This window comes from Aspergillus brunneoviolaceus (genome assembly GCF_003184695.1).
Source record: "Aspergillus brunneoviolaceus CBS 621.78 unplaced genomic scaffold BO95scaffold_38, whole genome shotgun sequence".
NCBI classification, from domain to species: Eukaryota; Fungi; Ascomycota; class Eurotiomycetes; order Eurotiales; family Aspergillaceae; genus Aspergillus; species Aspergillus brunneoviolaceus.
Genome location: NW_020290768.1, coordinates 229,858 through 257,108, shown reverse-complemented (window position 1 = coordinate 257,108; position 27,251 = coordinate 229,858). Strand labels below are relative to the sequence as shown.

Genomic DNA, 27,251 nt, shown 5'->3' with positions numbered 1-27,251 from the left:
CCCGTCCGAAATAAGCGCCAGATATGCGGTTGGATGCAATGTGATTCAACGGTTGGTGTCATGATTGACCGAAATCCCCATGTTTTGAGCCACGTTTTGGATCCCAGTCGGCTTGTCCACATGTTTTTCTTGTATTTGCAACATGGCGGTAAGGATTTGCACCCGACAAGCCCGACTATGTCGGTGAGTGAAAGGTACCGGTACAGCCTGTGCACCATCAGTTAGCGGCTTGGTGACTCGACCGGAAAACGCCCCAAAAAAGCCCTGCCGCCGCCATAGGTATCGGCACGGTTCGCAAGGATGCTAGCAATGTTAATGCATAGCGCATAGCACGTATAACCCATCATCTTCCAGACTAGTGTAAAGCCTGTCCTGTGACTCGTAGAGAGTTCGACGGCTCCTGACTGATCGTCGGTCCTTGCAGAAGCCATGCACCCCAAGACATCTCGGAGATATTCGCGATCTTGGATGGCCCCCGATAGTCGTCAGAGGGGCCCTGCCGTTCCATTCTTGTTATAGGTTTACTATAGAACTTCCTTGATTTCCAGAGTGCGCACTCGCAGGAGGATGAAACGGCACTAGGGCTAATAAAGAAGCATCGAAGTAGGAGGTTATGAAACAGACAAAGATGAACAGGCTTGATGTAATAGGGCGACACCAAAGTGACGGAACCCAAGCAGAAGATTGCTGTTATTCTTAGATGGCAACTGCCGGATTTAGAAGGACCTCTTTCACGCTGCGCTCGGTACCATCTCCAGACTCAACTGGAGGACACTCGCCTGGTATGATGGAGTAAGTACTGGACGTATCTTGAGAGCTGTGTAGGGCTTGGAACAACATGTGGAGACTCGTCTGGTCGCATCGAACATATTGCCAAGGCCCTAAGCCTATTTCAATGTGTCATAAATGTTACCTACCGTCTTTCAGCTGCACCAGGAAACGGATGGAAATGGGGAAGGGGCAAGGAGGGTTGGAAGCAGGGAGAGGGCAGGGTGGCGGGGAAGAGCAGCCTTCGTGGCCGGCGGTGTTTGCTACCGGACTTGGGAAAGCGTGCCTTCTAGTGTCAACTTTGTAGACTTCCAGAAGCCCTTGGAACGCGTAGTAGAGTTTGGAACTATGAAGGTTTGTGTTAATCTTCACCATGAGCCAAGCAATCCTTGTGCCAATCCCTCTCATATCTATCTACCCGAGGGCGATTCGGAGGCTCAGCTTGCAGATGACCCTACCTAAACCGGAAAGGGAGATCAAAGACATCCGAGGAAGGACGAAGTCATAGCGGCCGATTGAAACCTCTACCATACAGAAAAAAAAGTCGTCCACTCAACTTGCATAACACAATGCTCGGGAGCACTTCCTTGCGCAAAGTTTCTAGGCAAGGTCTCTGTCTTAATTGCTCACGCCTTCACTCACACGGTATGTGGTAGTGCATGCAACAAACCGACCCCTGATCGACGACAGCCGATAAGATAACACGCTGCTGCTGTTGCTGCTGTTCAGGCTTTCCCCCTTGTTGACTGGGAACAAGGAATTAAGAAACTCTCATCAACTAGGGTACGTCCTTGCCAATGTTCCTGCGCCCGAGAAGGGTCAGGTTTCTCGAAGACGGGCTGTGGACAAAGAACTCTGCCCCGAGCGAATCTGGGTCCCTGGGCGAGTCTGGGTTCCTGCGCAAGCCATTGAGGCATCGTCAGAGGGCCATCGAACCTAGTTTCAGCCCACGGTGCGGGATAGTCGTCGATCATGTTAGCAAGTTATTCCTTGGCGGTGTTGAATCCATCTGGTGCTGAAGCCAGTACCGTAGAATATCTCCGACCAAGTCATGGGATGGACAAGGAGAGTATAGTAATGTTGCGGATGAAAGCGGGGATTGCCCAGCTGGGATCGATGATCTATGGTTGCAGCCGATCCTAATCCAGGCACTAGGCTTGATTTTGCTTACAATTGCATGCACCTGGGCACTGTTGATGTAGTAACAGCCACCTGGGCGGCTAGCCCTCTGCAGCATGCTACACCTCCATGGTTGCGTTACTGTCTTTGACCATGTTGTTGGTACGACAACGCAGCCAGTAATGAGCTAGCTGAGAGGCTGAAGACTCCAGATTGCCCCAGAGCCGTGTTGGGACAGGGGTTTGATACGAATGAAGAGCCCGCCACAGTTCATCGGTATGTTTGTGGTCTGGAGAGACGAGCCCAAGGCAGCGACACGTGACCGAACCGTATCCGACTGACAGGAAAGGGCCAGGCCAAGCGAAGGCAAGAGTGAGTTGGCTCGGGAACCATAAGATGAACAAGCAATCGCCGGATTCCCCATTGTGCCAAGCTGCAATCAATTCATGCAGCGTGCAGTCCCAATTGTCTTGTCAAAAAAGCCATCAGCAGACTAGTGAAATTGCAAGCAGCTTCTTGCGGACTACAGGACTGCTGTCACGTCACTACCCATACTTGGTATACTTGAATCCTCTGGCGGGTAGTCACGGTGTATGATTCAGGCTTTTCTATCGAGAGGTCTTCGAAACCTCTTGAGATGTAGCATTCTGATATAGATAAGTACTAGGTAGTGAACGAGCTGAGCTCACCAATTCATGATCATTAGGAACGGCTGCCTACATCACCACCCACTCAATCGACTAGGCCCAGCCTACGACACGAACTCGCGCCAGAGAAGTCGCATTTGCTTGTAAGCGAATATGGTATGAGGACTTAATATTAGGTATTTCACTCGCTGGTAGTCAAATAATGTACTGTAGGTACTCGTAAGTAACGGGAAAAAGTGGGTCGGCGGGCGAACATTACGTTTCCCGATGCAGCCTTGATGCGGAGACCAGTGCCCGGGCGGCCGAGCTGGAGGAGGCGTTTCCCAGTTACCCACTGCACTCACTACCTTACCTACCTAGACCCTTTCAATACATGACGCTAGTGTGGTCCAGTCACCCGTGGTCAGCTGAAGCCAATGCCTAGTCTCCGGCTAATACAGCCGCTCCAATGGCTCCGCCAATTGGTATCTCGTGGCGTAAGGCAGTATCCATGGGTTTTGAGTGTGCCATGTCTGGATGTCAGTTCGGGATGGTAGGTAGGTGGTATTCAGTGAGTATTGTGTTAGATATCATTAGGACGAGGGGCAAGGGGGAGAGTGCGTGTGTGTGTATGTGCTTCAACGGTGATCGATCGTGAAATCCACAACACTGTACATACACCACTGTCAACTTCACTCGAAGGCTATGAGGTAGACAAGATACTCCAAAATGGCGCGTACAAGGCTTGTAAAAAGGGGTAAAGGGCACCGCTCAGGGCTATTGGCATTGGTATCATATACTTAAACTTTCCGTCTGGAGACGGTGTAATTTTTGCTCTGTTTGGCCTTGGCACTTTCTTACTGTTCGCACCCGATCCCAACTTCCGTCCAGCTTTCCCACTGGTCTTCTCCCTATCACTTGACCGACTTACGGATCTCTCTCGGTTGGCTAGATAGGTAGGCCGACAGGCAGTGAGTGACATTTGCATTCAACGGGACTCCAGGTCTGATTCCAGCAATGTCGTATATACGGTCCAGTGAACACCACCGCAGATGGTTTGCCGGCCTTACACCATGGGCCATTTGGCGTGCTTGGCTGATCTCCCGGTACGGCCGAAAAAGAGCCAAGAGAAAAGGACGATCGACTAGCTGACACGATTGTGTTGGGATCATGATTGAACGGCCAGAGGGCGCTGATTCGTCTTGAGCGGCCTAGGACACATAGGTCCCCTCATCTCTTTACGTCTGGCCCATTTAGTGGACTAGAGGTGCTGGACCTGGGTATAGGAAGCTCGCAGTAAAAAGCTCCGTGTTGGTAGTATGTGCAAATCGGTATGATCTGATGATGATCGGGAAGCCGGGGACTAGGGGGTCCATGGGTGCTACCTTTTTAGCATCGGGGTCTAGTATCGGTGCGGGCAACGATTTCCACTTGGTATGATGACGCTGAGGAACGGAGAGGGGTCTGGGGAAGCTCCCTGAGTTGTAACGAGCTCCACATCGGACAATCCGAGCCCACTTCCATGGTTAATTCGGGTGGGTTGTGGTCGAGGTTGATCGTCGAGATATCAAAAGACGAGAGATAGATAGAGAATGAAGAAAGGAGGTAGAGACAGAGTGTGAGAGTGTGTGTATGTGTTGGAGAAAGTCCAGACCAAATGGGACGATTTGTGAAAGTACAAGAGCATCTTCCTACTAGGCAGAGTCTATCAATCTCGGATTGGTAACTTAACTCCGCCGCCTGTCTCCGCCGCTAGTCTCTGTGGTCGCTGCTAAGCTATTAGCATGTTACAAAGAGCAGATATGGATCTCCCTCTGGCCCGATCGATTTGTAGGCATCCTATATTGTTTCTTTCCGTCCTCTTTCCTTCTTGCTTGCTGAGTTATGCAGCTGCATAGTAACTACGAAGGGAACAACTCTCCAGTGTCATGAAGAGTGATCGAGCTATCCACTCGGGCCAGCCTCCAGCCCCACACCTGGCTGGCAGACTGGACCTTTTACCCGATTAGGCCGGCAGCAATGATGACTACTACATACATAACTAGTAGGTACCAGAGGTACCATAAGCTCATCCCATAAACTTCCGGCATGTCACCTTCTCTGGGGCTCCCAAAGTCAGAATCGACCTCATAGAGATACTGGCATACATACATACATACATACATACATACACACATACATACATACATACATACATACATACATACACACATACATACATACATACATACATACATAGTACATACCTTACTCCACCCGAGTCGATCGTACTAATGGACGACGGGTGGGCCAAGTAGCTTGCCTGGACGTTAAACTGTCACTATCGTCATTGCCTTCTCCAATTTTAATTTCGCATTTGATTTGGTCCTCATTTCCAAAAAATTATTGCTCTCCCATTCAAAATTAATTCTCAGCCTAATTCACTACTACAGTAAGTATTGTACGGCCATCGAGCTGGCTGCGACAGTCGATCATCTGTTTAAATCTTTCAGTAATCACAATACATACCAGCAGCCAACTTGCCTGGCTTGTTTGATTTGACTAATGTCCAGCAGCCGTGGCCTGCCGGTAACAAGCAACAATAGCAAATCCCCAACCGTTCCTGTCAGATGCAGGGCCGCATTTAGTAACCTCCCTGTCTCGGGCAAGATCTCAGAACTCTCAACCCCTCCCTCTACTCCCCTCGCCTTCCCCTCCATCCAGGTGAAGAGGGGACCTAGTTTTGGCACAAAGAGATGATTTAAAGAAGCAATACGAGAGAAGACTGAACCGAAGGTGTGAAAAAGATGGGGACTACCTGGGGTCCCATCCCAAAATAATCATCTGTCTTGCATTCAGGAAGTTAACAATTCTGTGTCTTTCCCCATGAAGAGGGCTAGAAAGAAGTGAATGAAGACAAAGATAATGCATGGCAATCAAAAGAAAAAAACAAAAACAAAATAGGACATCAAGCATGCTAATCAATCAGAAATAAATATCACATTAGAAATAATAAAAATGGGCAAAGAAATAAAAAAGAAACAGAAAATACCAAGAAAATAAAACCCATCCTGTCAACTTAAAACCAAAACAATTCAGTTGAGGAAAAGACAGCACACCAATGAGTCGTGCAATCAAATCAAACCCCATGGTGCGAAAACAGGAGGGAAAAGAAATTCCAAAGAAGAGGCATCCATGTCTCTTTCAGTCCCAGCAGACTGGAACAAAGACAGCACTATCCCAGAAGCAAACCCCCGTGCCAACATGGGTTTGGGACAGTGTCGCCGCCAGCACCTTCAAGCAGTCTCAGGGTTTCAGCCGCTGGGGATCCCATGGTTGTCTTCCCCATCTAGAACTTCTACCTTGCGATGTCTATCCCGCTTTAAATCACTTGATATCCACTTCTCATGACTTCCTCTCTCTTCTTCGTCCCCTCCCCCTCTTCATACAAAGTATCTCTGATCTTCACTCTGCTCTGGGAGTCACACAGTCTGCACTGACAGCTTGTATAAGTAACTACGCGGTGATCCGCCACCCGTCTCTCGTGGTGCATCAACAACTAGTTGATGGTGAACTAAGATTATCATCGATAATCACTAAGCTCTCACTTGTCCTTCTCTTTCGCATCAACCTTCAACGACGTCTTTCTTGCTTCCTTGCAAGAACTTCCTTGATTCTCTGTTTCATTCAACTTTTGTTTCGTCACCTTCTATTGTTGTCTTTGACTGTTCATTCATCTATTCGCTCCTCCCCCTCCTCCCGCCAGTATTCAGTTCATTCAGAACAAGACCACTTGCTTTATTTATTTGATCTCCATTCTTCTTTTCTTCTTCTCCTTCCCCTTCTTCCTTCCTTCAACTCTCTCTCTCTCTCAATCCATCAGTCTCCTTAGTGTTCAAGACATTTGATCATTTCCGTCAAACGCGAATGTGTTCGAGACTTGCTCTCAGATGCAGAATCCCTCCCCCCACTGAGTAAACGACTGACTGGTGTCCCTTGCACCTCACTGCGCCTTGCCCACCTATTAGGCATAATCAACATCCACTTTCCCCACAACTCATTCCATCGGAGCAACACAAGCTCACCCTTTCTGAGACCTGAAAAGACGGTCTTGGTCTCATTCTCCTTCCTCCAGCGTCCCCTGCAAGCTCTTCCAATCAACTATCCTGCGTGGGTCCCTGGCGGACTTTGAGCTGGGCTTCCACCCCCTACTCAGTCAAATTCCCATTCCTTGCCTCACATTAAAACCTCATCATGGCTAGCACTACCAGAGTCATTCGTGGCCAGCCACCCTCGCCGCCCGAATCGACGGATCAGAACACGGTGGCTGATGCTAACCAAGACTTCCATGGTATACTTTCGCCAAATTTCGGACAGCCTGAGCCTTTTTCGGCTGCAGACCTTCATGCAAGCCATGTTCCAAGCGAGGTGAAATACGAGGCAGCATCATTTGTAAGTTCACAGTTATCTCATTTATACTCGCTGAGCAGGCACTAACCCAGCTTCAGGATTATCTTCCCCCCCCCTCTTCACAATTCGTGTCTAATGACTATCCGCGAAACATATCATTGCATCATCCGGTGGGTCGTCCCTCCGCTTGATAACCCTTTCGTTGATCACTAATGTCTCTTAGATCGACACGCCACCATCCACAGCAGACGACTGTCATGTTCCTGGAAGCCTGAGTTCGGCGCCGCAGTGGTCATCGCCTCAGAGTCAGAGACAGCCCCCTAGACCAAGGGTCGCCAGGCCTCCCAGAATGCGGCGCAAGGGTCGGAAGTTGAAGGACCGAGAGTCCAGACCTCATGTTGACAAGCCCCTGAGCGAGTTGACCAAGCACTTAACACATATCCCAATCAAGGACATGGAAAGTTGGGTGCATCGCTCCATAGAAACTCGGCGCCAGGAAGTCGCGAAGAAAAATGGCAAGATTGCCCGCCCAATGAACTCATTCATGCTCTACCGGTCTGCATTTGCGGAGCGAGCAAAAGAATGGTTCTCGCAGAACAATCACCAGGTGGTCTCTGAAGCTGCCGGTGATAGCTGGAAACTGGAGCCTGCCGAGATTCGTGGGAAGTACGAGCATCTGGCGACTGAGAAGGCCAACCATCTGAAAGCACATCCCGGCTACAAGTTCTCCCCGGCAAAGGATAAGAAGAAACGGGCGGGTGTCGACGATGATGGTAATCTGGCAAATACTCCTGATTCTAGCCCAGCTCTGCTACAAAGCCATGGGATGAGCTCGTCAGAGGTGGAGAGCAGTGGTTGGGACAGCCGTGACTCTACTCCCTTTGACTTTGCGGAACACGGCTTACCTACAGACTCTATTTTTGTTTCGTCTTCACCTTGGCACGCAAGTCGGGGTTCCATGCCAGGCTACATGCCTTCCTCTGACCCATCTCCGTACCTACTTCACTCGGCACACCCGGGCTACATGTCTCACCATAACGACTTTCGGTTCAAACGGCCGAGTTTCCAGGACATCTCGTACAACTCATCAACTTCTCTGGCAGGACTGCCAGGAGCGTCCCACCATGACCTCCTCCAGCCCGCCAGCTCTGCTTCTACTCCGGGAAGCGGTCAGCTAGACCCCCAGCTTCTGACTCTCCCAAACGAACTTCCGGGTGCCAATCAGATGTATAGCGTCCATCAGCCATTGTGGCCTGATGCATCGACAGTCAACGGTTATGTTCCCATGACAACCTCGATGCCGCCAAGCTCAGTCGCCTATCAGGCGGGCTCAGCCTACTCATCGGCATCGGACATCCAACACCTAGAAGGTCGCGACACATGGGATTCGCCCAATGATGCCAAATTGGAGGGCTCTGGTGGCGACCTCAACTCCTGGATGTCATACTGAGATCCGTGCTCGACGCACCCTTAAGTGTGATAGTTCTGTTATTGTCACGATCTCAAAGGGTTGAGATGTTTTCTGGTCCTGTTTCTCAGCGCGGTGGATATCTGTTTGAAACCAGAGTTGTTGCTCGGAGTTTCGGGGCGCTAATATACATGGTGGCTTGGGACTTGTCTGTTTGTATCTTCGAATTTCTTGCTGATTCTGGGCAAATGCCCTGTCACATTTGGCTGGCGTATTCCGGACTTCTTGGCTTTTGCTTATGGGTGGCAGTCTCGTTTAATCAATATGTTTTGATACCTTGTAACGGTACATACTTGTGCACCGGTGTTCTTACTTAGGTTAGAATAGTTGGCAATTTACATGACCAGATGTAATTCAAAGTGCTTGATTCAGAGCAAGCCTAACAAAGTTCCCTAAATTTCTGGTACATGCGCAGATGAAGCATTACTTTTGATCAGTACAATTTTGTTGGATGACTCCAATTAGGCGTGACAGATACGCGCTCTGTCACGTGGAGATATTCGATCGGTGGGGAGTCAAAGCGACGCGGCGACAGGCAATCAATCCTGCGTGAGACTCACGTCTCCGTCCGTCTGCATGTTCATCGCAAAGCTTGTTTCAAGCTCAATCAAGGCACTGCCTTACTAGGCGATGAAATAAATACGTTCAGGAACCCCTTCCGAACTCTGGATTTTTCTGTCCAGCAACCATCAGCTTCAGACTCGCACATCCCAGCAGCGATCCGCGTAGGGGTATACTTTCGCATCCCCGCGTTTGCATATCTTCAATTCACAGCTACAACCACTGCCCGCCATGTCGAACATGTACGGCGAACTGGGGAATAAATTGGTTGGTCTCTTCTTAGTTGTTGGATTCCACCTACGATTTGGCCTAACACGCGTGATCCGCAGGTTCAACACGCCAAACGCACCCAGGCTCTAACCCATCTGCCTCCCTACCAAACCGAACTCGTTCGCGCCGTCGCCCGCGAGGTCCGCGACCTGGACCGCGATGTTGCACGCCTGCTGACTCCCTTCGAGGGCAGCTTCAATCCGTCCCAAGAGCCCGCCATTGCCTGCGCCCTCCTCGTCGACCATCTCTGTATGCGTCGTAACAAGCGATGTCTTCTCGCCTACCATTGTGTCCGCACGGAAAAATTGGAGGAGCTCTGTTGGACGGGTGTGGATGTGCTAGAGCAGCAATTACCCGTGGCGGAGGAGGCAAGTGCAGGAGCTGCCGCCGCCGCCGCCGCCGCCGCGGCACAAGGCCAGGGCGCTGGCTCGGGGATGAATCACAGCTCGCTGAGCCCGGAGGAAGAAGAGTACTTTCGACAATACAGTGACCTGCTCGCCGCGTATAAGGGGCAGTGGACGGACATTGACCTCACTGGAAGTTTGGAGCCACCCAAAGATTTGTTCATTGATGTGCGAGTCTTGAAGGATGCAGGGGAGATTCAGACGGAATATGGGTATGTTCGGATGAAAATGCCTGTCAACGGTCGGGTGCTAACAATGCGCAGGGTGATCAATTTGACGAAGAACAGTCAGCTCTACGTACGACAAGGGGATGTGGAACGATTGATTGCACAGGGCTTTCTGGAACGGTTGGGATAGATTGCTGTGCCTCCGTGGGCCGGCAGTCAGGATGCGGATTATCCCCCGATGCTGCTTCTGCTGCTCTAGTTGCTGTTTTCTGTGTTACATGATGATACCCATTTAGTTTGTTGAGAGTAGTCTGAAGAGCGGAGACGGTGGCATTGGGACCGACGCTGCGCGAAGTCGAACTCAGGTGGATTAGCGTAGCAATGAGATTTAGTTTTTTGACACATCATAACTGGGAGGTCTATTAAGTAGGTAGCCTGGAGTCGATCTGGCCAATGCCTAGATCGTATGTTACGTCGAAGATAATCTAGGGATCCGTCTTCGGCACTGCGTGGACACATACATCGCCGTTGCAACGGCCGCTTACCTAATGGCGTCGGCCCTATCATCGGCCTGGATGCGGCCATGCAGCTTCGCCGAGGATTGAAGCTCTTGCCTTCCCACACCATTACTGCAGCTATTGTCGCACTTATTCTGACGGCGCCCTCTATCCCTGCACACCAATTTAGTTCGCTAGCATAGCCCATGCTCTGTGGCCATCCAGCAGCAGCTTTCGCCATCCAGGTCCCCAACCATCGCGTCTCCATGTCCGAGAAGTGGATCGGTGATAATCCGCCCGTGATAAGACTTTTTAGTCACTTTCACCCACCTAGCTGATAACAACGGCCAGTCATGCCTGGACCGGATTGAATCGCTCTTTTGATCCCTCCAGACCTACTCTCTGAACGCCTCCCATATCATAATCGTCTGTTTTCCCTTCTTCCCCTCATTCAATCGGCCAATCGTGGAGCGATGTCTATGGTTGTTGATTCTTCTGAGTTCTTGCGTCATCCGGTATCATCTCTGCACTTTCGGCCACTGTCCTAAGATCTCGTCCACGAGCCTGGAAGCCTGCGGGCTGAATCAGTACTTGCTCGGCTCTTACAATCTGCACTGTGACTTCGGCACTTGGGACTTGTGGTGGGCTTATCCTCTGCCACACCATCCGCCATGGGAGTCTTGCGATCGTGCAACAGCGGTAGCGACCTCCGCGGCGCGGGGATGCCTTCGCATCATTCCGCCCTCAATGACGACTTGGAGCCAGCCGGAATGGAGATTCCAGTTGAGCATGCTCATAATGGGAGCCCTCCACGGTCCTCAGTATTAGATCCAACCGTGTCCGGCGGCACCAGTTATCGGACTCCGAGCAGGTCTTTCTTCCATCGGTCATTTCATAACTCTGCAGGTACGCCGCTCAAGTAATCGACTCTCGTCCCCCAAAGCATAACCCCGCTGTGTCGTCACAATACAATAATGCAGTGCTGACTGTTTGGCCTAGATCCGGCTCATTATTCGTCCCATGGTATGCGAGAACAAACTGCCGAATTAGCATCCTTCGCCTTGTCGCGTGAATATGAATCGAACACACTTCCCTCGTCGCTCGATGTCTTCCGCCCCCCTCGCGAATCGTCGCTTTCTTCGACCCCGACGCCGATCGCAACAGCTGCAGCAAGGGCTCATCTTGAGGCTGGCCCTTCCTCCATTCCAACTACTGGCTCCTCGGTACTGACCCAACTGATCCGACACCCCGATATCCCGGAATCAAGCCAGACTGAGCAGTACCACTCTGAAGAATGGGAGAGGGCAAGTGACAGTACCGTCTCTCAAGACGAGCTTCCGGTCGTCACTGCCGGAGAGACTGTGAGCACAGAGCAAACTTCGTTGTTATCTAAGTCGTCACACCCAAAGCCATATCAAGGCTACGGCGCTACAGGTGATATTGAAAACCAGGGATATGCGGGAACGAAGGGACCGAGCGCTTTTTCCAGTGCCTTCTCGAATGTCACTACTTGTTTCCGGCTCGTAGCCAACCCGAAATCGTGGGACAAACAGGCTGCATGGCGCGAGGGGGTCGTCTATCCCCTCAGCCTGTTGCCATCGGTATTCCTCGGTCTGTTGCTCAACATACTCGATGCTTTGTCTTACGGAATGATCCTTTTCCCATTGGGTGAGCCTATATTTTCTGACCTTGGATCGGACGGTATCTCCATGTTCTACGTGAGCACGATTATTGCTCAGCTCGTTTTCTCTTGCGGAGGTTCCATCTTCCGTGGCGGTATCGGCAGTGAGATGATCGAGGTGGTGCCTTTCTTTCACCAGATGGCTTTCACGATCTTGAATCGAGTTGGAGCGGATAACCCGAAGTCCGTCCTAGCTACCACTATTCTGGCGTTCTCGGTCAGTTCGATTCTGACGGGCCTTGTTTTCTTCCTTATGGGGACTTGCAAGCTAGGGGCCTTGATCGGGTTCTTCCCAAGGCATATTCTTATTGGATGCATCGGGGGTGTGGGCTTTTTCCTCTTGTTGACCGGCCTCGAGGTATCAGCTCGGCTTCCCGGCTCGTTCGAGTTCACTTTGGCAACAATGGAGAAGTTGGTGCAACTGGACACAGTATTTCTTTGGACGGTACCCTTGTTCCTCGCGGTCGGCTTGCTTGTTTTGAAGCGTTTTCTGCATTCTAATTTCCTCCTCGGTGGCTATTTTATTTGCGTGGCTGTCGTATTTTATATTGTTGTTCTCAGCGCTGGGGTCTCTATGGGCACTCTGCGCAACAAAGGATGGGTCTTCGATGCGCCGTCCTCCTCAAATCCGTGGTATCACTTTTATACCCTTTATGGTATGTGAAAGAATCTTTGTGATAGCGGTGACCTTCTAACTATTCATAGATTTTTCTGCTGTTGACTGGGCCGCGTTCGTCGACACGATCCCAGCAATGTTCGCGCTCACTTTCTTCGGCGTCCTGCATGTACCCATCAATGTGCCTGCCCTGGGCATATCGACGGGCGAGGATAATCTCAACGTGGACCGTGAACTCATCGCGCATGGCGTCACCAATGCCCTGTCCGGCTTCTCGGGCAGCATACAGGTACTGCCTCTGATAGCTTGCCTGCAGGGAGACTTGCTGACTTCTATAGAACTACCTTGTATATACCAATAGCCTGTTGTTCATTGACAGTGGTGGCAACTCCCGTTTAGCAGGTATCATGCTCGCGGCTGCGACGGCTGGTATTCTCGTCGTCGGCCCGGCGATTGTCGGCTTTATTCCGGTCATGGTTGTTGGCGCTCTCATTTTTCTGCTGGGAATTGAGCTGATGCAAGAGGCCTTGGTGGACACATGGGGAAAATTGCATCGGCATGAATATATCACGGTAAGCTCTAATTTGAGTTAATGACGGCACTGGCTAATTCTGTAGGTTGTCATCATTGTTGCAACTATGGGCGCCTGGGATTTTGTTGTTGGTATTCTTGTTGGTATCATTCTCGCCTGTCTAAGCTTCGTCGTGCAGACTTCTCGTAAGTCTGCTATCCGTGCGACTTTCTCGGGCGGGATCACGGGGTCTACAGTCAGACGTCCTCCTATTCAGCAACGGTTCCTCAAGGAAGCCGGGCAGCAGACCCTCATCATCAAGCTTGGCGGATATCTCTTCTTCGGTACCATCGTGAGCGTTGAGAATACGATGAGAGGATTGATCGAGGAAGAGGCATTCAACCGACGGCCTATCCGATTCCTGATCCTTGACTTCTCCAGGGTTTATGGCATCGACTTCTCCGCGGCCGAGGCATTCACCCGCATCAATCGCATTCTTAGCAAGCGGAACGTTCAAATGACCATTTCTGGCCTCGACGTGGAAGGAGAGGTGGGACGTAGTCTCCAGAACGTGGGCTTATTCGAGGCTGTAACGGGGGTGGAAATTTTCGAGGATCTGAACTCGGCGCTCGAATTCTGTGAGAATGACTATCTCAAAGTGTTCTACAGCCACAGGGAGGCATTGTTGAGGAGACAGCACGGAACTTCTACAAGCTTCCTGGAGGTTCCTACCCCGCAAGCACCATCCCACCTGGGTGATACGATGGTCAGTTCTCCTCGCCAGCGATACCTACAGCAAGCCGCAAGGAGCACCCTTCGCGAAGACGAAGTCGCAGTAGTCGCACCGGCAGCATGGTCTGCCATGCGCCAGCCGCTTCCGCTGCTCCTCCAGACCTTCCAGGGCATTACCTCCCGAAACGAGGATTTCTGGTTTCCAGTGTGCGCCTATTTCGTGCGAGAAAGCTACGCAGCAGGCACTGTCCTATTCCGTGAAGGCGATATTCCGATGGGATTTTATCTTCTGGAATCCGGGATGCTTCGTGCCGAGTACGAACTACCGCAGGGACGATACTTTGAAATCATTGTGGCTGGCCGACCGTGCGGCGAGCTGCCCTTCTTCAGCGAGACCCGCCGGACAGCGACGGTCAAGGCCGAACAGGACTGCGTGAGTTGGTGTTTGAACATGGAGAAGTGGCAGGAGCTGCGTGAAAACGAGCCAGAGATTGCAAGGGAGCTTCTGACGGTCAGTCTGAAACTGACTACGGAGCGGATGGACAGCATTACTTCGTGAGTATTCCGTCATTCTTGTACACGGGACTGTGCTTTTTGACTGACATGATTCCTCTAGTTACGTTCTAACAACAGCGGCTTGATAGCTGTTTTGACTGGTACTTTGATGCGTTGGCCGGTTCCGCCTATAGTGGCATGTTTTTGGTATATTTGTCTTGCATAGCATGTTGGTGGTTGACTTTCTTCTACCTAACTATTGTATAATGATTGTGAGCGTGTGTATGTATGTGCGTCGGCTGTTGTTAATGTGAGCTGGTCGGGCGCATAGCTTGACCGACTAACTTGTTACCTATGGTCGTCTTCCAGACTTAACGATTGCTACTTGCATGACTGGCGGGGGTCCAAACAGGATCAAATGCTGAGCCATGGCATGGTTCATTTGATGTAGCGCTGCTCGGCATCACTTGGAATTTTCTCCATGCAGCTTCAGTCTAGTCTATGCTCCGCCCTCCCCATTCTCATCATCCAGAGAGAGGTGTGCAGCACATTCTAAGGAAAGACACGCCTTCTGTTGAAGAAGCACGAAGGCTCAGCCGACGGTCTTCGGAAATGCTCAGTTCCAGTACGGAGTTCGACATACAGCCTCTGTGGCATACGGAGTCAAACGACATGCAACTCATTGTCCAGGATCGATTGCACTTGCAAATAGCGGCTATTTCCAGGAGTTCTTATTATAATAGATGCCCAAACAAGGGGAGGGGACTTCTGCTCTGTTCACTGACAGTCTTTGACATCCAGGCATGTTGAGGAAATCCTCCATGCTAATCTCCGTTTGCATACTACTAGAGAAAACCTCCGCTAAGCCTCCAGTTCCTACGGTTTCACCAACCCCCAAGCTTATAAAATCCGTCATGATAACCAAGAGATCAAGAGATCTACTACCTCTATCTCTACCCCTACCAACCTTAACTGAATCGCTAAACCTCACACTGGGAAACACTGAACCTAACCCCAGATCTCACTAATTATCACCAGGAACACACCCCCCCCCCAACCAGGACTCCCACTAACTATACTATATAGCATCAACCACCAAAATGAGCGCCCCCACCAACAACAACACCATCTACAGACGCTCCCACGCCCTCGAGTCCACCAGCCTATGGTATACCGCCCTCAGTGATCTCTTCCCCACCGCGGCAGGCTTCACCGTAGACCTCGAAGCCGGGATCATGTCCCCGATGCGCGAGTCCTACAACCGCATCACCGTGACTTTCCGTAAGCCTGCGCACGAAGCTGCAACTGAAGCTGAAGCGGAGGCTAAGAACGTAGCCGGCAGGGACGGCAGCGGCAGCGGCAGCGGCAGCGGCAGCGAGACCCTCATCATCTTCACCCTCATAAGCGGCGCGCTGCGACGCCCGCGCGCGCACCCGGGCCACCACGTGCTCGTTCTGCGGGATTTCCTGGCCGCCGTGCGCCATCACGGCCAAGACCACTACTACCGACACCACCATCACCCGCCCCAGCTACTGTCTTCGTCGGCGGGGCCCATCGTCGGCGCCGTGATGCTTCCTCGTCTGCCGGTGACGATACAATTCTACCGGTGGGATTGGGGCCACGGCGGGTGGGTGCTGCCCGTGGGGCAGGCGTTCAATGAGCTTGTAGACCGCCGGGGGATCTTGGGGGTGTTGGTCGGGATGAAGGGGTTGGTGCTGAGCAGTGGTGGGTTTGGGTTGGGGAGGGGGGTTAATTGGGTGGATGATGAGGAGGAGGTGGTGGAGGATTTTTTGGTGGTGAGGGTTTAGACACAGACTGTTCTTGTTTTCGACGCTCCCGTTTCTGTTGAGGAGTAGGGCGCGTTTTCTTTGGATATTGGTACGAATAAGAGGATTATCATTCTTTGATTTTTTTTCTGTCCTTGTTGGTAGAACCTTGAAGGTGTGTATTGTTTTCTAGTGTATGGGGGCTGTGTAGGGTGCGATGTATACTGTAGCTAGGGGGTTTCCTAATGATCTAGATCATTGGTGGTGGCCTCTGCAGTCTGCATGGCACCTGCATACAGGTACTACTACCGGATAGGTAGATAATATGAGAGCAAGTTTGTTCCACGACGCAGTCGACTATGGGAACCTTCTACTGGGTATCTAGAAGGGAGCGATTTTACGTCCATGAGAGAAAAGAATACAAGGCTTGATACCAGGATACACCCTCACACTGCTAATGGACAATGAGTATATCCACCCTGCCCCCGTCTCCCTCCGCACCACTATACTTTCGATATGCGCAAGCAATCTACCCCCACCTGACCGATTCTTACAATCGATCAACGACGGCGTAGATCAAGCTCACACTTGACGACCAGTCTTGTTGGATCTGAACCCGAACTCCTCTCTCTCTTCCCCTCGCGCGGGCAGGATTCGCCATCTCGTCAGGTGGTGACAGTGATACCATCTTAGAGTTCATTGCACTAGCGGACGAATCGGAGGATGTGTGCCTATCTATGGGAAGACCTCGGGTTTCCGAGGCGGGGGATCTACAGAGTGCATGGTGATGGCAGGTATATGGCGTGATAAGGCACGTCATGCGACTGCCAGGTGCAGTGCAGTGGGTTTGCCTGCGGCGCCCGCCGGGTTTAGCCTTCCCCTGATGTCAGCCAGCCCCTCTCCACTTTGTCAGGGTGGGCTTGGGGGTGGAGTGAGAGGTGTATCCAGTATTTCCGTTTTGATGCGCTAGACGGAGTTGGAGTTGTAGTTAGAGGTTATTTGGGTGGAGTGGGGAGGGCATGTGGTCACGTGAGGTATGAAGTGGGCTAAATACCTTACCTACTGAGGTTCTATACTTCTGCAGTGATGAGCGCTAACATAACTTAGTACTCGTACTGTCGTGACAAGGCTGAAGATGCAAGATCTCAAGGGTTGGGCTGTGGTTCCGTTTGTGTACCATGCAATCCACTTCGTTTTGGCAGATAGCACCCCCGGTTGATTTGGGTTTGATAATGGTTGATGATGGTACTGTACCTAGTAGTTAGTTGCAGCCCTGTACTGTAAGTGAGCCGCTGCATCGCCTGGAGATCACTTCCTGCCAATGGGGTAGAAATGGACGGTTGGGTCCTGTCCACACCGCCGAGATCACCATCCCGAGAAACTGAAAGGCCCTTGGGGAAAATGATATGACCACGTTCCGTTTTAAGAGGAAGGTATGGTTGATCGTGTCCGTGCGGAGATCAATAACTAGTAGTGCCTAGACAAGGATCTAGCGCTGATCAACGACGGCCATGACCATGATCATGTAAGCTTTCAAACAACGTGACCTACCCCCATGCTAAGGGTCAATGATTTCGATTCGGCGTCGCCTTGCAGTAACAGGTAGCGTGACTTCTATACTTGAGACTGGTTTAGTGAGCAGGTAAATTATTGCGTAGACTAGCTCCGCGGCTCCCCTCTGTAGTGCAATTTAGCACCCGCGGGGCTGAAAATCCAACTGCCCACTTTAATATTGAATAGATTAGTTGATAAGCAAAGTCAACGGTTTCGATGTCAGATGAGAGGGCTGTGGGTGGCGTTGAAGGCCGGTGGAAGCTCATATTGGGGCGGAAACTTGGTTGATTTATTGGTCTATTGACGAGTAGTTATTGTGGACTTTGACAAGTTGGTCGATTTGGTGCTAGACACATACTACTCAGTATGTAACATAGACATGGAGCGGGATGATAAAATGGGTTCTGCCGGGTTTATTATAAGTTTCATACCTCATGATTGGCGATCACGGCTGGGATTCAGATCTTGCGTGTAGTCGAGGAAGCGGTGGCGGTGTGAGCAAGTCAAGGCGGTATGGGCATGCTCCTCATACTCCTACTCAAGTAAAGAGCTGCCATTGACCCCACGTTTGCGCTCTGAAGGCACTCGGGAACTCATGTGTATGAGTAATTACTCGGTAGCAGAAGCTAGAAGTGGTCACGTTCTGGATAGTCGGGATGATCAAGGGAGTAACTAGCAGATGTAACTTGGAAGTGGTGATGATTGCCGGGGTACTATGACTTAGAGATGGGCTAAGTTAATCTATGGTTAGGATTGTCACTTCATGGAATATTTGTTAGTAAGTGTATGGTTTGCAAACAAGCAATTCATCCACCCCGTTTCCACTACAACTCTCCAGCAAACGTCTCTCTTCCAAGTACGTATCAAAGCATGGGTGCCCCTCCCCAACCGCAACCACTACTCGCTTCTCTCGTGAGTATGGTTCTCATGTTCTATCTAGATACCCGCCGCAAAAGGTACAGTACGATATCCGGCAGCGCCACCGATTCCCGTGGCCAGTGGACCATCCACGGCTATAATTATGTGTGCGACGGGGTCACAAATCAAGTTCTTGAGGACCGGGAGTCGCAGGCTACCTGGTCGGTGTCTTGGACGTTGACAATCTGGGGGCTTATCCCTCACCGGCCCCCCGTGACGTTTCCCTCCCGCTTCCCGCGGTTCGGGGTTCTGGAATATGACTCCTGCTGGGTAGGAGCTCTTTACCTTTGGGAGGGGCGATTTGAAGCGTGAAGCAGGAAATGTAAATTGAATCTAGATGGCGAAGAGGGGGGGCTCATGCGGTCGTGAGAATTATCGTGGGTAGTGAAATTGAGAGTCGACAAGTGGTCCACCGCCTGCTGGTTTTCTTTCTGGCTATACAACATTATACTATATGGCTAGATGGACGGATGGCTGTCTGTCGGCAAAAAGTCAGACAGTGGGATTGTCTGGATCAGCAAGCAAGACGGCGGTTCAACACGAGCCAAGCCATTGATCATCAGATCGACGGTGGCCTGATTGGTGGACGGTCGGGATTGAAGCTCATCAGCTTATGTTGGTTGGTTCGCTTCAAGCCCGAGGCCTGCTGGTGGTCGTTGAAACGGCCGGGAGGGAAGAGAACGCAGAATAGGAAATTTACTAAGAACTAGTACGTACTCCGATAGTAGTCAAGGCAAAAAAAAAAAGGGGGAGAATGAGGAAGCGGGCAAATTGGCCGGCCCACTGCGATAACCCTTCTTGCAAACTTGTTTGTACTCGAGTATATGAGAGGCCATGGAGTAGAGTCAGTTTGCTAAGGAGATTTGTTAGAATGGATTGGCAAGCGACGTGCGCTTCTATCATGGATCATCATGGTTGATCATGATTTCTCGAATAGTGGTTGCGTTGAGCAAAGTAGATCCCGCGAGCCGCAAAATTGTATGTAACCAACCTATTGTGCAAATGTCATGTCGGAGAACTTCCATGGTACGGACCGTACATCCAAATCAACGGAGGAAGTATGAGCTCTATCTCATTAGGGATATTCTTCCGCTTCTTCTGCTGCCGCTGCCTTGCTACAGAAGCAGGCCAGAAAGACAGGATCATCAATCAAGAAATTCAAGAAGATTCAGAAAGCACATACTGCAAAAGTCGTGACTCGTGTGTCGTGAGACAGGGGGATGATTGAGAGTGGGGCGACCTTTCCAGCTCTGGCGCTGGAGCTACTCGAGTAACAAACAATATCCTATCCACTTTTTACCCTCCTGAGTAAGAAGTACGAACTCATGGTCCCAAGGAAATGTTATTCCTTCCCTTTTACGCCTCCCCCCCCTCCCCTCTAGGGCCCTTCTCCCTTTCCCAAATATTTTCCTTGTGAAGTTGAGCACGGGGACGGCCGAAGAAGGTGGCGGAGGTTTGAAAATTCCTTTGGTTAGGTTCGTTTCATCGGGCTTGCGCCAGTGACTTTATCGCCTAGTATCGCCAGATTGAATGGAACGAACTAGATGGGAAAGATGGAATAACTTCAACTTTGTCTCTATCGCTCAATAGGCGGCGGATTACTCCCCTCCGACCATAGTTTGTTTCCATGACTTCAGTCACGCGAGCCCAGGACTGAATATCTCTCTTTCTCTCTCCCGGCGAGTCAGCGGCGTCGATAGGGTAGATTAAAAAAGATCAGGCAAGGTGGAAAAAGTTCCAAGTTGCCAAAGATGGAGGGGCTCCTTTCCCGCTGGTTGGTCCTACAGTCTTGAACAATGCTGGGCTGTCACGAGGCATTCCGGTCGCATGGACGGGACTGGTCTGAGAAACTGCCGGTGGGTGGTCGGTTTAGCAGAAGAAGGGAGTTCGGGGTTCAAGCAGGCAAATCAGAGTCCCCTTCAGCATGACCACATTGATGTGGCACAGAATGACGACGATGATGAGGAGGAGAGAAGAGGACGACAACAACAGCAGCAGCAGCAGCAGCAACAAAATGAAGATGCTCGCCAAAAACAGCGGGCGGGTAACCGAGCGTTTGGACTAAAAAGCTAACTAACTCACTATTTAGACTAGCCCGGCGCTTAACATATTTCCTTCATCATGGTTTGATTCTCTCTGCTGCTGGGATTTTTTTCTTCCCTGACAATAACGGCAACATCGAGATCTAAGTGGATCGGTTGGGCAGGAGTCTTAAGGACTTGAGGCACTAAATATCTGTTCCCGACCGGGCTTTCTGCTATATGTGAAACATCAATAGTCGCGATTCAGCGCGATTCAGTTTCGGCAGCCATCGCCAACCGCTACTTTCAAGCAGCGATGCGGCGGCAGCATCAGAATTCACTGCAGTGTACTCCGTAGTCTATGGAAAGCTGGTCTCTGTCTCTGCCTGGAACGAAGGAGGAGTCATAGACTAGGTAGGTTAGACTAGTTAGTCTAGTCTCGAGAATAAACAACAAGAAGCCACTTGGCTGGAACCCATCTGATTCTGACCCATGGTTGTGTAACGGACCAGCCTTGGAAGCTAAACCCACCAGGACGATCTGGAAATTCTGAATAGGAGGTCCAGGTTTGGATGGATGGAAACCGAATGGACGGAGGGCTGGGTCCCACAAACACGGTGACCAGGTGACACCAATCTACTTCCTTCACCTGAACAAGAAGAAGAAAAGAAAGCCATGATCCATCGATGAGGTTTGGATTTCAAAAGGTGGTGTGGCAATTACGTTAACCACCCCTGCGGAGCATAATCAATCTACTGTAGTGGTTCTGAGGAACTATATAAGTTAGTACGTTAGTAGTTGATCCTCCCAAGCGCCGTTGAAACCATCTGCACGACCGGTAAAGAAGAAAGACCAGTCAGTGCCAAGAAACCCTACAACCACCAAAGGGCGAACCGCGTCCCACGGCAAGACCTTCCATTCCCAGGGCTGTCATCAGGAGGGGGGAGGAGGGGGGGTTTTTTTTCTCTTTAGTAAGGGGGCTAAATTCTGCCTGTCGGTCAATCGGGGGCTGTCTTGAAGATCGGATTCACCACGGTTTCAGCAAGCCCTTGACCTCATAGGGGGGAGGGCTCGGAGGGAGGGAGGTTCTCAGCATTGTGGTGAGGGCGGGGCTCTTTTCAAGGGCCTTGATTCTTATTACCCTATTTATTAGGCCGATAAATTTTCGTTCGGCGTGCGCAAGAGGTTCGGCCTGCGTTGCGAAAAAAAATAAAAGAGAATTTTTTTTTCTTTTTCGCTTCTTAAGTCTTAGACCATGAGGGGACTGGACTATGCTAGGATGGGTTTTATACTTCGGACCTAATTAACAGGCCATGGCCAGGGAGGAGGGGGGAGGAGGGGGGAGGAGAAAGAAAGGAGCTTGGACTTTTCGTCTATCATCGTGACGATTGGCAGTCAGACCGGATCGTGTACTGTCCAACAAGACGTGCTGGGCTGGTGTCGGAGGCGTCTTCCAGTCTGCAGGATCCGGGCATGCTGCATGGTGAGATTCCGATCGTGATGTACGTGGATGTCAAAAAGAAGAAAAAAAAGAAGAAAAAAGAGATGCAGGATGGATCTGCAGGATGTAAGTGTCGTATGTACTGTACCTGTGGCGGAGATAATATGTATGTGGTTGATGTTTATTTAGTCTAGTTTATGGTCTGATGATGATGATGATGATGTTGTTGTTGTTGATGGGTCGGTCAACGCGATGGGGCAATACAACAAAACCCCCTGATTTAAGTATAGTGGCTACGACATAGGTCGAAGTAGATAGGTAAGGTAGGAAATTAGCTTGCAAGTGAGTGAGTCAGGATTCGCTACTGAGGTACTTCGAATTGTACTCGTAGTCGCAATTGTTAGTAGCAAGTAGTAAGTTAGTAGATGCTCATGCTCATAGTAGGCAAAGAAAAACAATCAAAAAATACCTTAAACAAAAATAATAATCAAAAAAAAAAGATCCATGATGCTCCACTCTCCTTTCAAATCTAGCCTCGAGGGCCGCCCGCCCTGCAGCTCCCTGCCTAATCGGGAAGTGACCAGGCCTGCTCAACTTCCACACCCTTTCATTTTCCGCCCTCTCACTCACCCTCTCACCCTCTCTCACCCTCCCTCCAGCTCCTCCTTTCTCGCCCCTGCTCCTTCCAGGTGGACTAGTTCCAGTTGTTCTTCTAGTACCCTCTCCTCGTTTCCTGGCCTTTGAAATTCTCTTCCTTCTTCTTTACTTCTTTCTTTCTTTCTTCTTTTTCTTCTCCTCTTCCTCTCCCCATATACTCATTCTAATCCCTCCCTCACCCCCCCCCCCAACTCAAAAGAGGTCTTTCTCTTCTTTCCTAAACTTTACCCTTTCTCCTTCATTGTGATACCCAAGCTCTCTCTAGCTTTGCGCTAAACAGAGCTCTTGTTTCTTTTCCTTCAAGATACCCCCCCTTCTCTAAACGATACCCCTCTTCAGCTCAACGCGCAAACTAATCTACGAAGCCACCCCAGCTTCAACAACTCTTAGCTAATCCATCACTATCGACTATAATTACACCTTTAATCAATCTAACCCCCAATATCATCATGTCTGAAGTTCAGAAGCCCGTTGAGGAGACTGCTGCGCCTGTCGTTGCTCCTGTCACCGAAGCGCCTGCCGTCACGGAGGTCGCTGCCACCGAGCCTGCCGCTGCCGAGGCCCCCAAGGAGACCCCCGCCGAAGCTACTGAGGCCACCCCTGCTGCTCCTGCTGAGGAGCCCAAGGCCGATGCTCCCGCTGAGGAGGCCAAGGAGGAGCCCAAGAAGGAGGAGGTTACCCCCGCTGAGGAGGGTGTCCTTGGTTACAAGGCCCCCGGTCTGGTCAAGTAAGGCGCCACTGGTCGCATTGTGAGGTTCGCATGCAGTGACTAATCATGGGTATCACAACAGGGGTCTGCGTTTTGCTAAGCGCTTCTTCTACTTCCACGATGACGCTGTTGAGGCCAAGCAGCTGTCCGCCTTCCACCAGAACGAGAAGCCTGCTGTCGCCAACCCCATCGCTGCTTGGGCTAGCCAGACCGGCAAGGGCCTCCTTTTCTTGACCAAGCGCGCCGAGGACAAGGCTACCCCGGCTGGTATCTTCAACCTGGTCAGTACTTGGAAATAGGTGATTTGAGATAAGTGAGTGGTGATGCTGACTGAGTTCACAGTCGGAGGTCTCCGATATCGCCAAGGAGGGTGCCAACGAGTTCCACTTCAAGGTCAACGGCCACAAGCACACCTTCCAGGCTGCCAGCGGCGCTGAGCGTGACGGCTGGGTGCTCGCTCTCGAGACCAAGGCTGCCGAGGCCAAGGCCGAGAAGGAGACTATCGTCGCCAGCGAGGGCTACAAGGCCGAGCTGGAGAAGCTGAGTAAGTCTTACGCCACGCAACAAGAGACCTTCATTGACTAACGTTCTTTAGACAAGCCTGCTGTTGCTGAGCCCGTCAAGAAGGCTGCTGAGCCCAAGGAGGAGGCCGCCCCCGCTGAGGAGCCCAAGGACGAGAAGGCTACCGCCAAGAGCCGCTCCCAGTCTCGCAAGCGCGCTAGCATCTTCGGAACCCTCCTGGGCAAGAAGGAGGAGACCGAGGAGAAGAAGGAGGAGCAGAAGGAAGAGGAGGCCAAGGCTGCCGAGCCCGCCGCCGAGGCCCCCGCTGAGGCCCCTGTCGAGACCACTGAGGCGGCCCCTGCTGCTGCCGTGGAGGAAGCTGAGGGTATGTCCCCCATAATCTCCAAATCACCTACTTCTGACTAACTGTGCGAAAGCCCCCGCTCCCGCCACACCCGCTCCTGCTGAGACCAGCGACAAGAAGGAGGAGGAGAAAGAGGAGAAGAAGGCCGAGGCTCCTGTTACCCAGAAGTTTAAGCGCGCTTCTCTTTTCGGCAACTTCTTCCAGAAGGTCACCAGCCCCTCTCACGAGAAGTCGGAGAAGGAGGCTGCCGCTCCCGCTCCCGCTCCCGTTGAGACCCCCGTTGCCAGCAGTGCTCCTCAGCTCGACAACCCCGTCGAGGAGGCTAACGTCAAGCCCATTGAGCCCGAGACTGTGACTGCTGCTGCTGACGCTGAAGCTTCCAAGGACGCCACCCCTGCCGCTTCTCCTGCTGCTGCGGAGACTCCCAAGAACAGCCGCCGCACTTCCTTCTTCGGTAACTTCGGCAAGAAGAAGGGCGACTCCGACAACGAGGGCGCCGACGGCGAGGCCAAGCCCAAGGGTAACAAGCTGGGCGGTATCTTCCGCAAGCCCAGCAAGGCTGTGAAGAGTGAGGTCAAGGAGACCAAGGAGGCCACCGAGGCTGCTCCTAAGGAGGCCCCCGTCCAGGAGTCCCCCGCTGAGGAGACTGCTCAACCTGTTGAGGCTCCTGCTGCCACCGAGGAGGTCGCCCCTGTCAACAACGTCCCTGCCTCCACCCCTGTCCAGGCTGCTGCCTAAATGGTCGTTATCTTGGCTGGGAAGACAAGTGCCTTGTCTGCAAATCGGTGATGCGAACCCCTTCGAATTTGAAAAAATAAAATCTGCTACTTTGGCTTGACGTTGATACTACCCCCTTGACTCCTTCATGAATCTCTCTCGTCGAGCTATTGGCGAAGTGATCCGTGTCGAGTGTCAATGATACCCTGTACTGCTTTGGCGGTTATTTCCGAGCCTTGATGTCCTTTCCGGCGTCTTGTGCTGCGTTTCATTCGTTTATGATATCCGTTCCGCAAGAAAGTCCATTGGGCCTTGCGTGATCATGTTGTGCGCCGTCCAAACTAGATTGATACCACTTGCTGCTGCTTTTCTCTTTTTCTGTGCTTCCTTGCGATTTGACTGTGACTGCCATTTGATGCATTTGACTGGATACCCTCATCGGAGGAAAGGATGGTCTCTTTGCTTGTTGAAAGGGTATGGTGCTCATTGTTGACCACCCATCTTGTCCACTACGGTGACTCGATGGTGGGACAGAATGCTGGTCGCGTCATGTATACTTGGGCACCGCATCATTAGGTAATAGCTAATAGAATCCCACGCATTGTTCTGCAATTGGCTCGGGGGGTTTACCCCAGGTGTTTATATAAAGTGTCCATGTCCTCCGTGCGTCTGTTCCACATGGTGCGTCCGGTGGAGACAGTTCCGCCCACTTCCGATTTGCTTGTTGTGGTGTGCTCCCCAGCACCCACCGCACCGCACCGCACAGCACAACACAATTGCAGTTAGGCTAGCAGTGACCTGCGTATGGAGATATGCTCTGAGGTTTCTGGCGGTCAATGTCATGGAGATGGAGCACTTGTGGATACCTGCGCCTTGCGTTGATTTCAAACATTCTCTAATGTCTTTGGAACTCGAATTATTATCACATCGGACGAACTGCGTATTACATTTCGATTGAGATTGTCTGCACTGTGCGTGAGGCCTTCCTGCATGGTACATATCCCCCACACAACCTCCAAGCCTATTGTTGACTAAGCTCAGTCTTTCGCTAGCTGACTACGGTTGAACCCCGCGGCGGCTGTTTTCTTCAACCACCAGGTCTGACCTATCTTCTAATCACCAATGTTGTTGTCATCGTAGCTGGTTTTTGACAGGCTTGACAGTCGTCCGCCGCCCGCGACCACGCATTCAAGGGGGAAAAGCTTATAAAGAAGTTCTTTAACAGCTGTGGATGGGCGCTACACTTCTCAGGAACAGGCAATGGATCCATGATGCTGGGTGCGGTTTTCCCTCCCCGGAACCGCGCCTGAAAGGACATTATTCGCGGAAGAGTTGCATATACTCGTGCATTGTGCAGATCTGATCTGGCTATAATGGAGATCGCTACTTTGATCTCTAAGAGTGCTGGGGGTATCCATCGCCGCGAGGTTTGCTACTCTGCAAGACTACACGGGGAGAACGGGGTCTTCGGGTCAGGTCAGTGGTGGGTGGCGTCCGTCGTTCGGAAAGACTGATGGCGAACCCGATGGCGAGTTTCCTGTGGACGGTCACCTTGAATAGAGGTGAGTGCTGAGTGGTATCCGTGCGAGATTGTCGTCTCGACGATGCCGATTCATGTGCTGACATCTATCTCGCCTTCGAGTCCCCGCCCCTGTTTACTGCCAATGGGAGCGTTCTGCCCTGGTGTCACTTCCATCTGGAACAGGAAAGCTTCTTATTTTTCGGACGTCGGCCGAGTTTCCTGATCAATTCAACGGTAGCTGCGTGGCGGAGGAAGCAGAGCGACAACGACGACGACGACGACGACGACGACGACGAGATGCCCTACGCCAGTGGGCTTTCGGACGGAGATCATGGAGGCAACAATATCCTGCTCACATTGCTCGTGCAGTCAGATCATAGCCTAGCCAGGACGAGGGCCTCTGTGTCTCGTTTCTGGAGATCGCTGCTGAGTTCTGGCATCTTACCTCTCCAAATGAGTTTCAGGACCCTTGAAAAGCGGTTGGATGCTGTCCCATGAGGTTGGGTTGGGAATGGTGAGGATATTGACAGCAATCTGGAGCCGATACTGCAGGGGCTGCTTGTTTGGGACTTGTTGAATTGAGGTAGGAGGATAGTTGCTTGGGGTCAGGTGTCGTCTATTGTGAGAATACCTGCGGCTGCGGTCGGTCAATGGGTTAGGCTCTGGATTACCTAAGGCTGATTGATGATCTGCGGGCATTTTTTGATTGAGCCTGATGGCTGTTCGACGACTGTGGTTCAGTTGCTTCAGGTGGCTGCAGTGGGGAGTGGGTAGCCA

The 27,251-nt window shown here is 51.4% G+C and overlaps 8 protein-coding genes across 8 annotated transcripts; all 8 read left to right on the top strand.

Moving 5' to 3' along the window:
• Positions 1 to 5,251: 5,251 nt before the first annotated feature.
• On the top strand, positions 5,252 to 6,565 carry BO95DRAFT_149671 (uncharacterized protein). Its single transcript, XM_025580631.1, has one exon. It carries the CDS (start codon positions 5,614 to 5,616, stop codon positions 6,382 to 6,384), a length of 771 nt encoding a protein of 256 aa, XP_025441722.1. The 5' UTR covers positions 5,252 to 5,613; the 3' UTR covers positions 6,385 to 6,565.
• On the top strand, positions 6,566 to 8,717 carry BO95DRAFT_149676 (HMG-box domain-containing protein). Its single transcript, XM_025580632.1, has 3 exons — positions 6,566 to 6,944; positions 7,001 to 7,072; positions 7,126 to 8,717. Exons 1-3 carry the CDS (start codon positions 6,747 to 6,749, stop codon positions 8,350 to 8,352), a joined length of 1,497 nt encoding a protein of 498 aa, XP_025441721.1. The 5' UTR covers positions 6,566 to 6,746; the 3' UTR covers positions 8,353 to 8,717.
• A 225-nt stretch (positions 8,718 to 8,942) lies between these two features.
• Positions 8,943 to 10,171, top strand: BO95DRAFT_514914 (DNA replication protein PSF1). The gene is made up of 3 exons (XM_025591709.1): positions 8,943 to 9,198; positions 9,261 to 9,817; positions 9,869 to 10,171. Exons 1-3 carry the CDS (start codon positions 9,163 to 9,165, stop codon positions 9,960 to 9,962), a joined length of 687 nt encoding a protein of 228 aa, XP_025441720.1. The 5' UTR covers positions 8,943 to 9,162; the 3' UTR covers positions 9,963 to 10,171.
• A 568-nt stretch (positions 10,172 to 10,739) lies between these two features.
• Positions 10,740 to 14,639, top strand: BO95DRAFT_149178 (sulfate transporter family protein). The gene is made up of 6 exons (XM_025580627.1): positions 10,740 to 11,175; positions 11,269 to 12,606; positions 12,656 to 12,855; positions 12,905 to 13,138; positions 13,184 to 14,364; positions 14,426 to 14,639. The coding sequence occupies exons 1-6, from the start codon at positions 10,941 to 10,943 to the stop codon at positions 14,448 to 14,450; spliced, it is 3,213 nt and encodes a 1,070-aa protein (XP_025441719.1). The 5' UTR covers positions 10,740 to 10,940; the 3' UTR covers positions 14,451 to 14,639.
• A 557-nt stretch (positions 14,640 to 15,196) lies between these two features.
• BO95DRAFT_149180 (uncharacterized protein) lies at positions 15,197 to 16,366 on the top strand. Its single transcript, XM_025580628.1, has one exon. It carries the CDS (start codon positions 15,405 to 15,407, stop codon positions 16,110 to 16,112), a length of 708 nt encoding a protein of 235 aa, XP_025441718.1. The 5' UTR covers positions 15,197 to 15,404; the 3' UTR covers positions 16,113 to 16,366.
• Positions 16,367 to 18,451: 2,085 nt separating this feature from the next.
• Positions 18,452 to 19,111, top strand: BO95DRAFT_443382 (uncharacterized protein). Its single transcript, XM_025586657.1, has one exon. The coding sequence runs from the start codon at positions 18,495 to 18,497 to the stop codon at positions 18,852 to 18,854; it is 360 nt and encodes a 119-aa protein (XP_025441717.1). The 5' UTR covers positions 18,452 to 18,494; the 3' UTR covers positions 18,855 to 19,111.
• A 3,999-nt stretch (positions 19,112 to 23,110) lies between these two features.
• BO95DRAFT_464264 (uncharacterized protein) lies at positions 23,111 to 24,973 on the top strand (the record flags this gene model as incomplete). The annotated part of the gene is made up of 5 exons (XM_025589046.1): positions 23,111 to 23,388; positions 23,453 to 23,651; positions 23,713 to 23,914; positions 23,966 to 24,256; positions 24,309 to 24,973. The coding sequence occupies 5 exons, from the start codon at positions 23,111 to 23,113 to the stop codon at positions 24,971 to 24,973; spliced, it is 1,635 nt and encodes a 544-aa protein (XP_025441716.1).
• A 1,352-nt stretch (positions 24,974 to 26,325) lies between these two features.
• Positions 26,326 to 26,972, top strand: BO95DRAFT_464263 (uncharacterized protein; the record flags this gene model as incomplete). Its single annotated transcript, XM_025589045.1, has 2 exons — positions 26,326 to 26,428; positions 26,542 to 26,972. The coding sequence occupies 2 exons, from the start codon at positions 26,326 to 26,328 to the stop codon at positions 26,970 to 26,972; spliced, it is 534 nt and encodes a 177-aa protein (XP_025441715.1).
• Between the last annotated feature and the right edge of the window lie 279 nt (positions 26,973 to 27,251).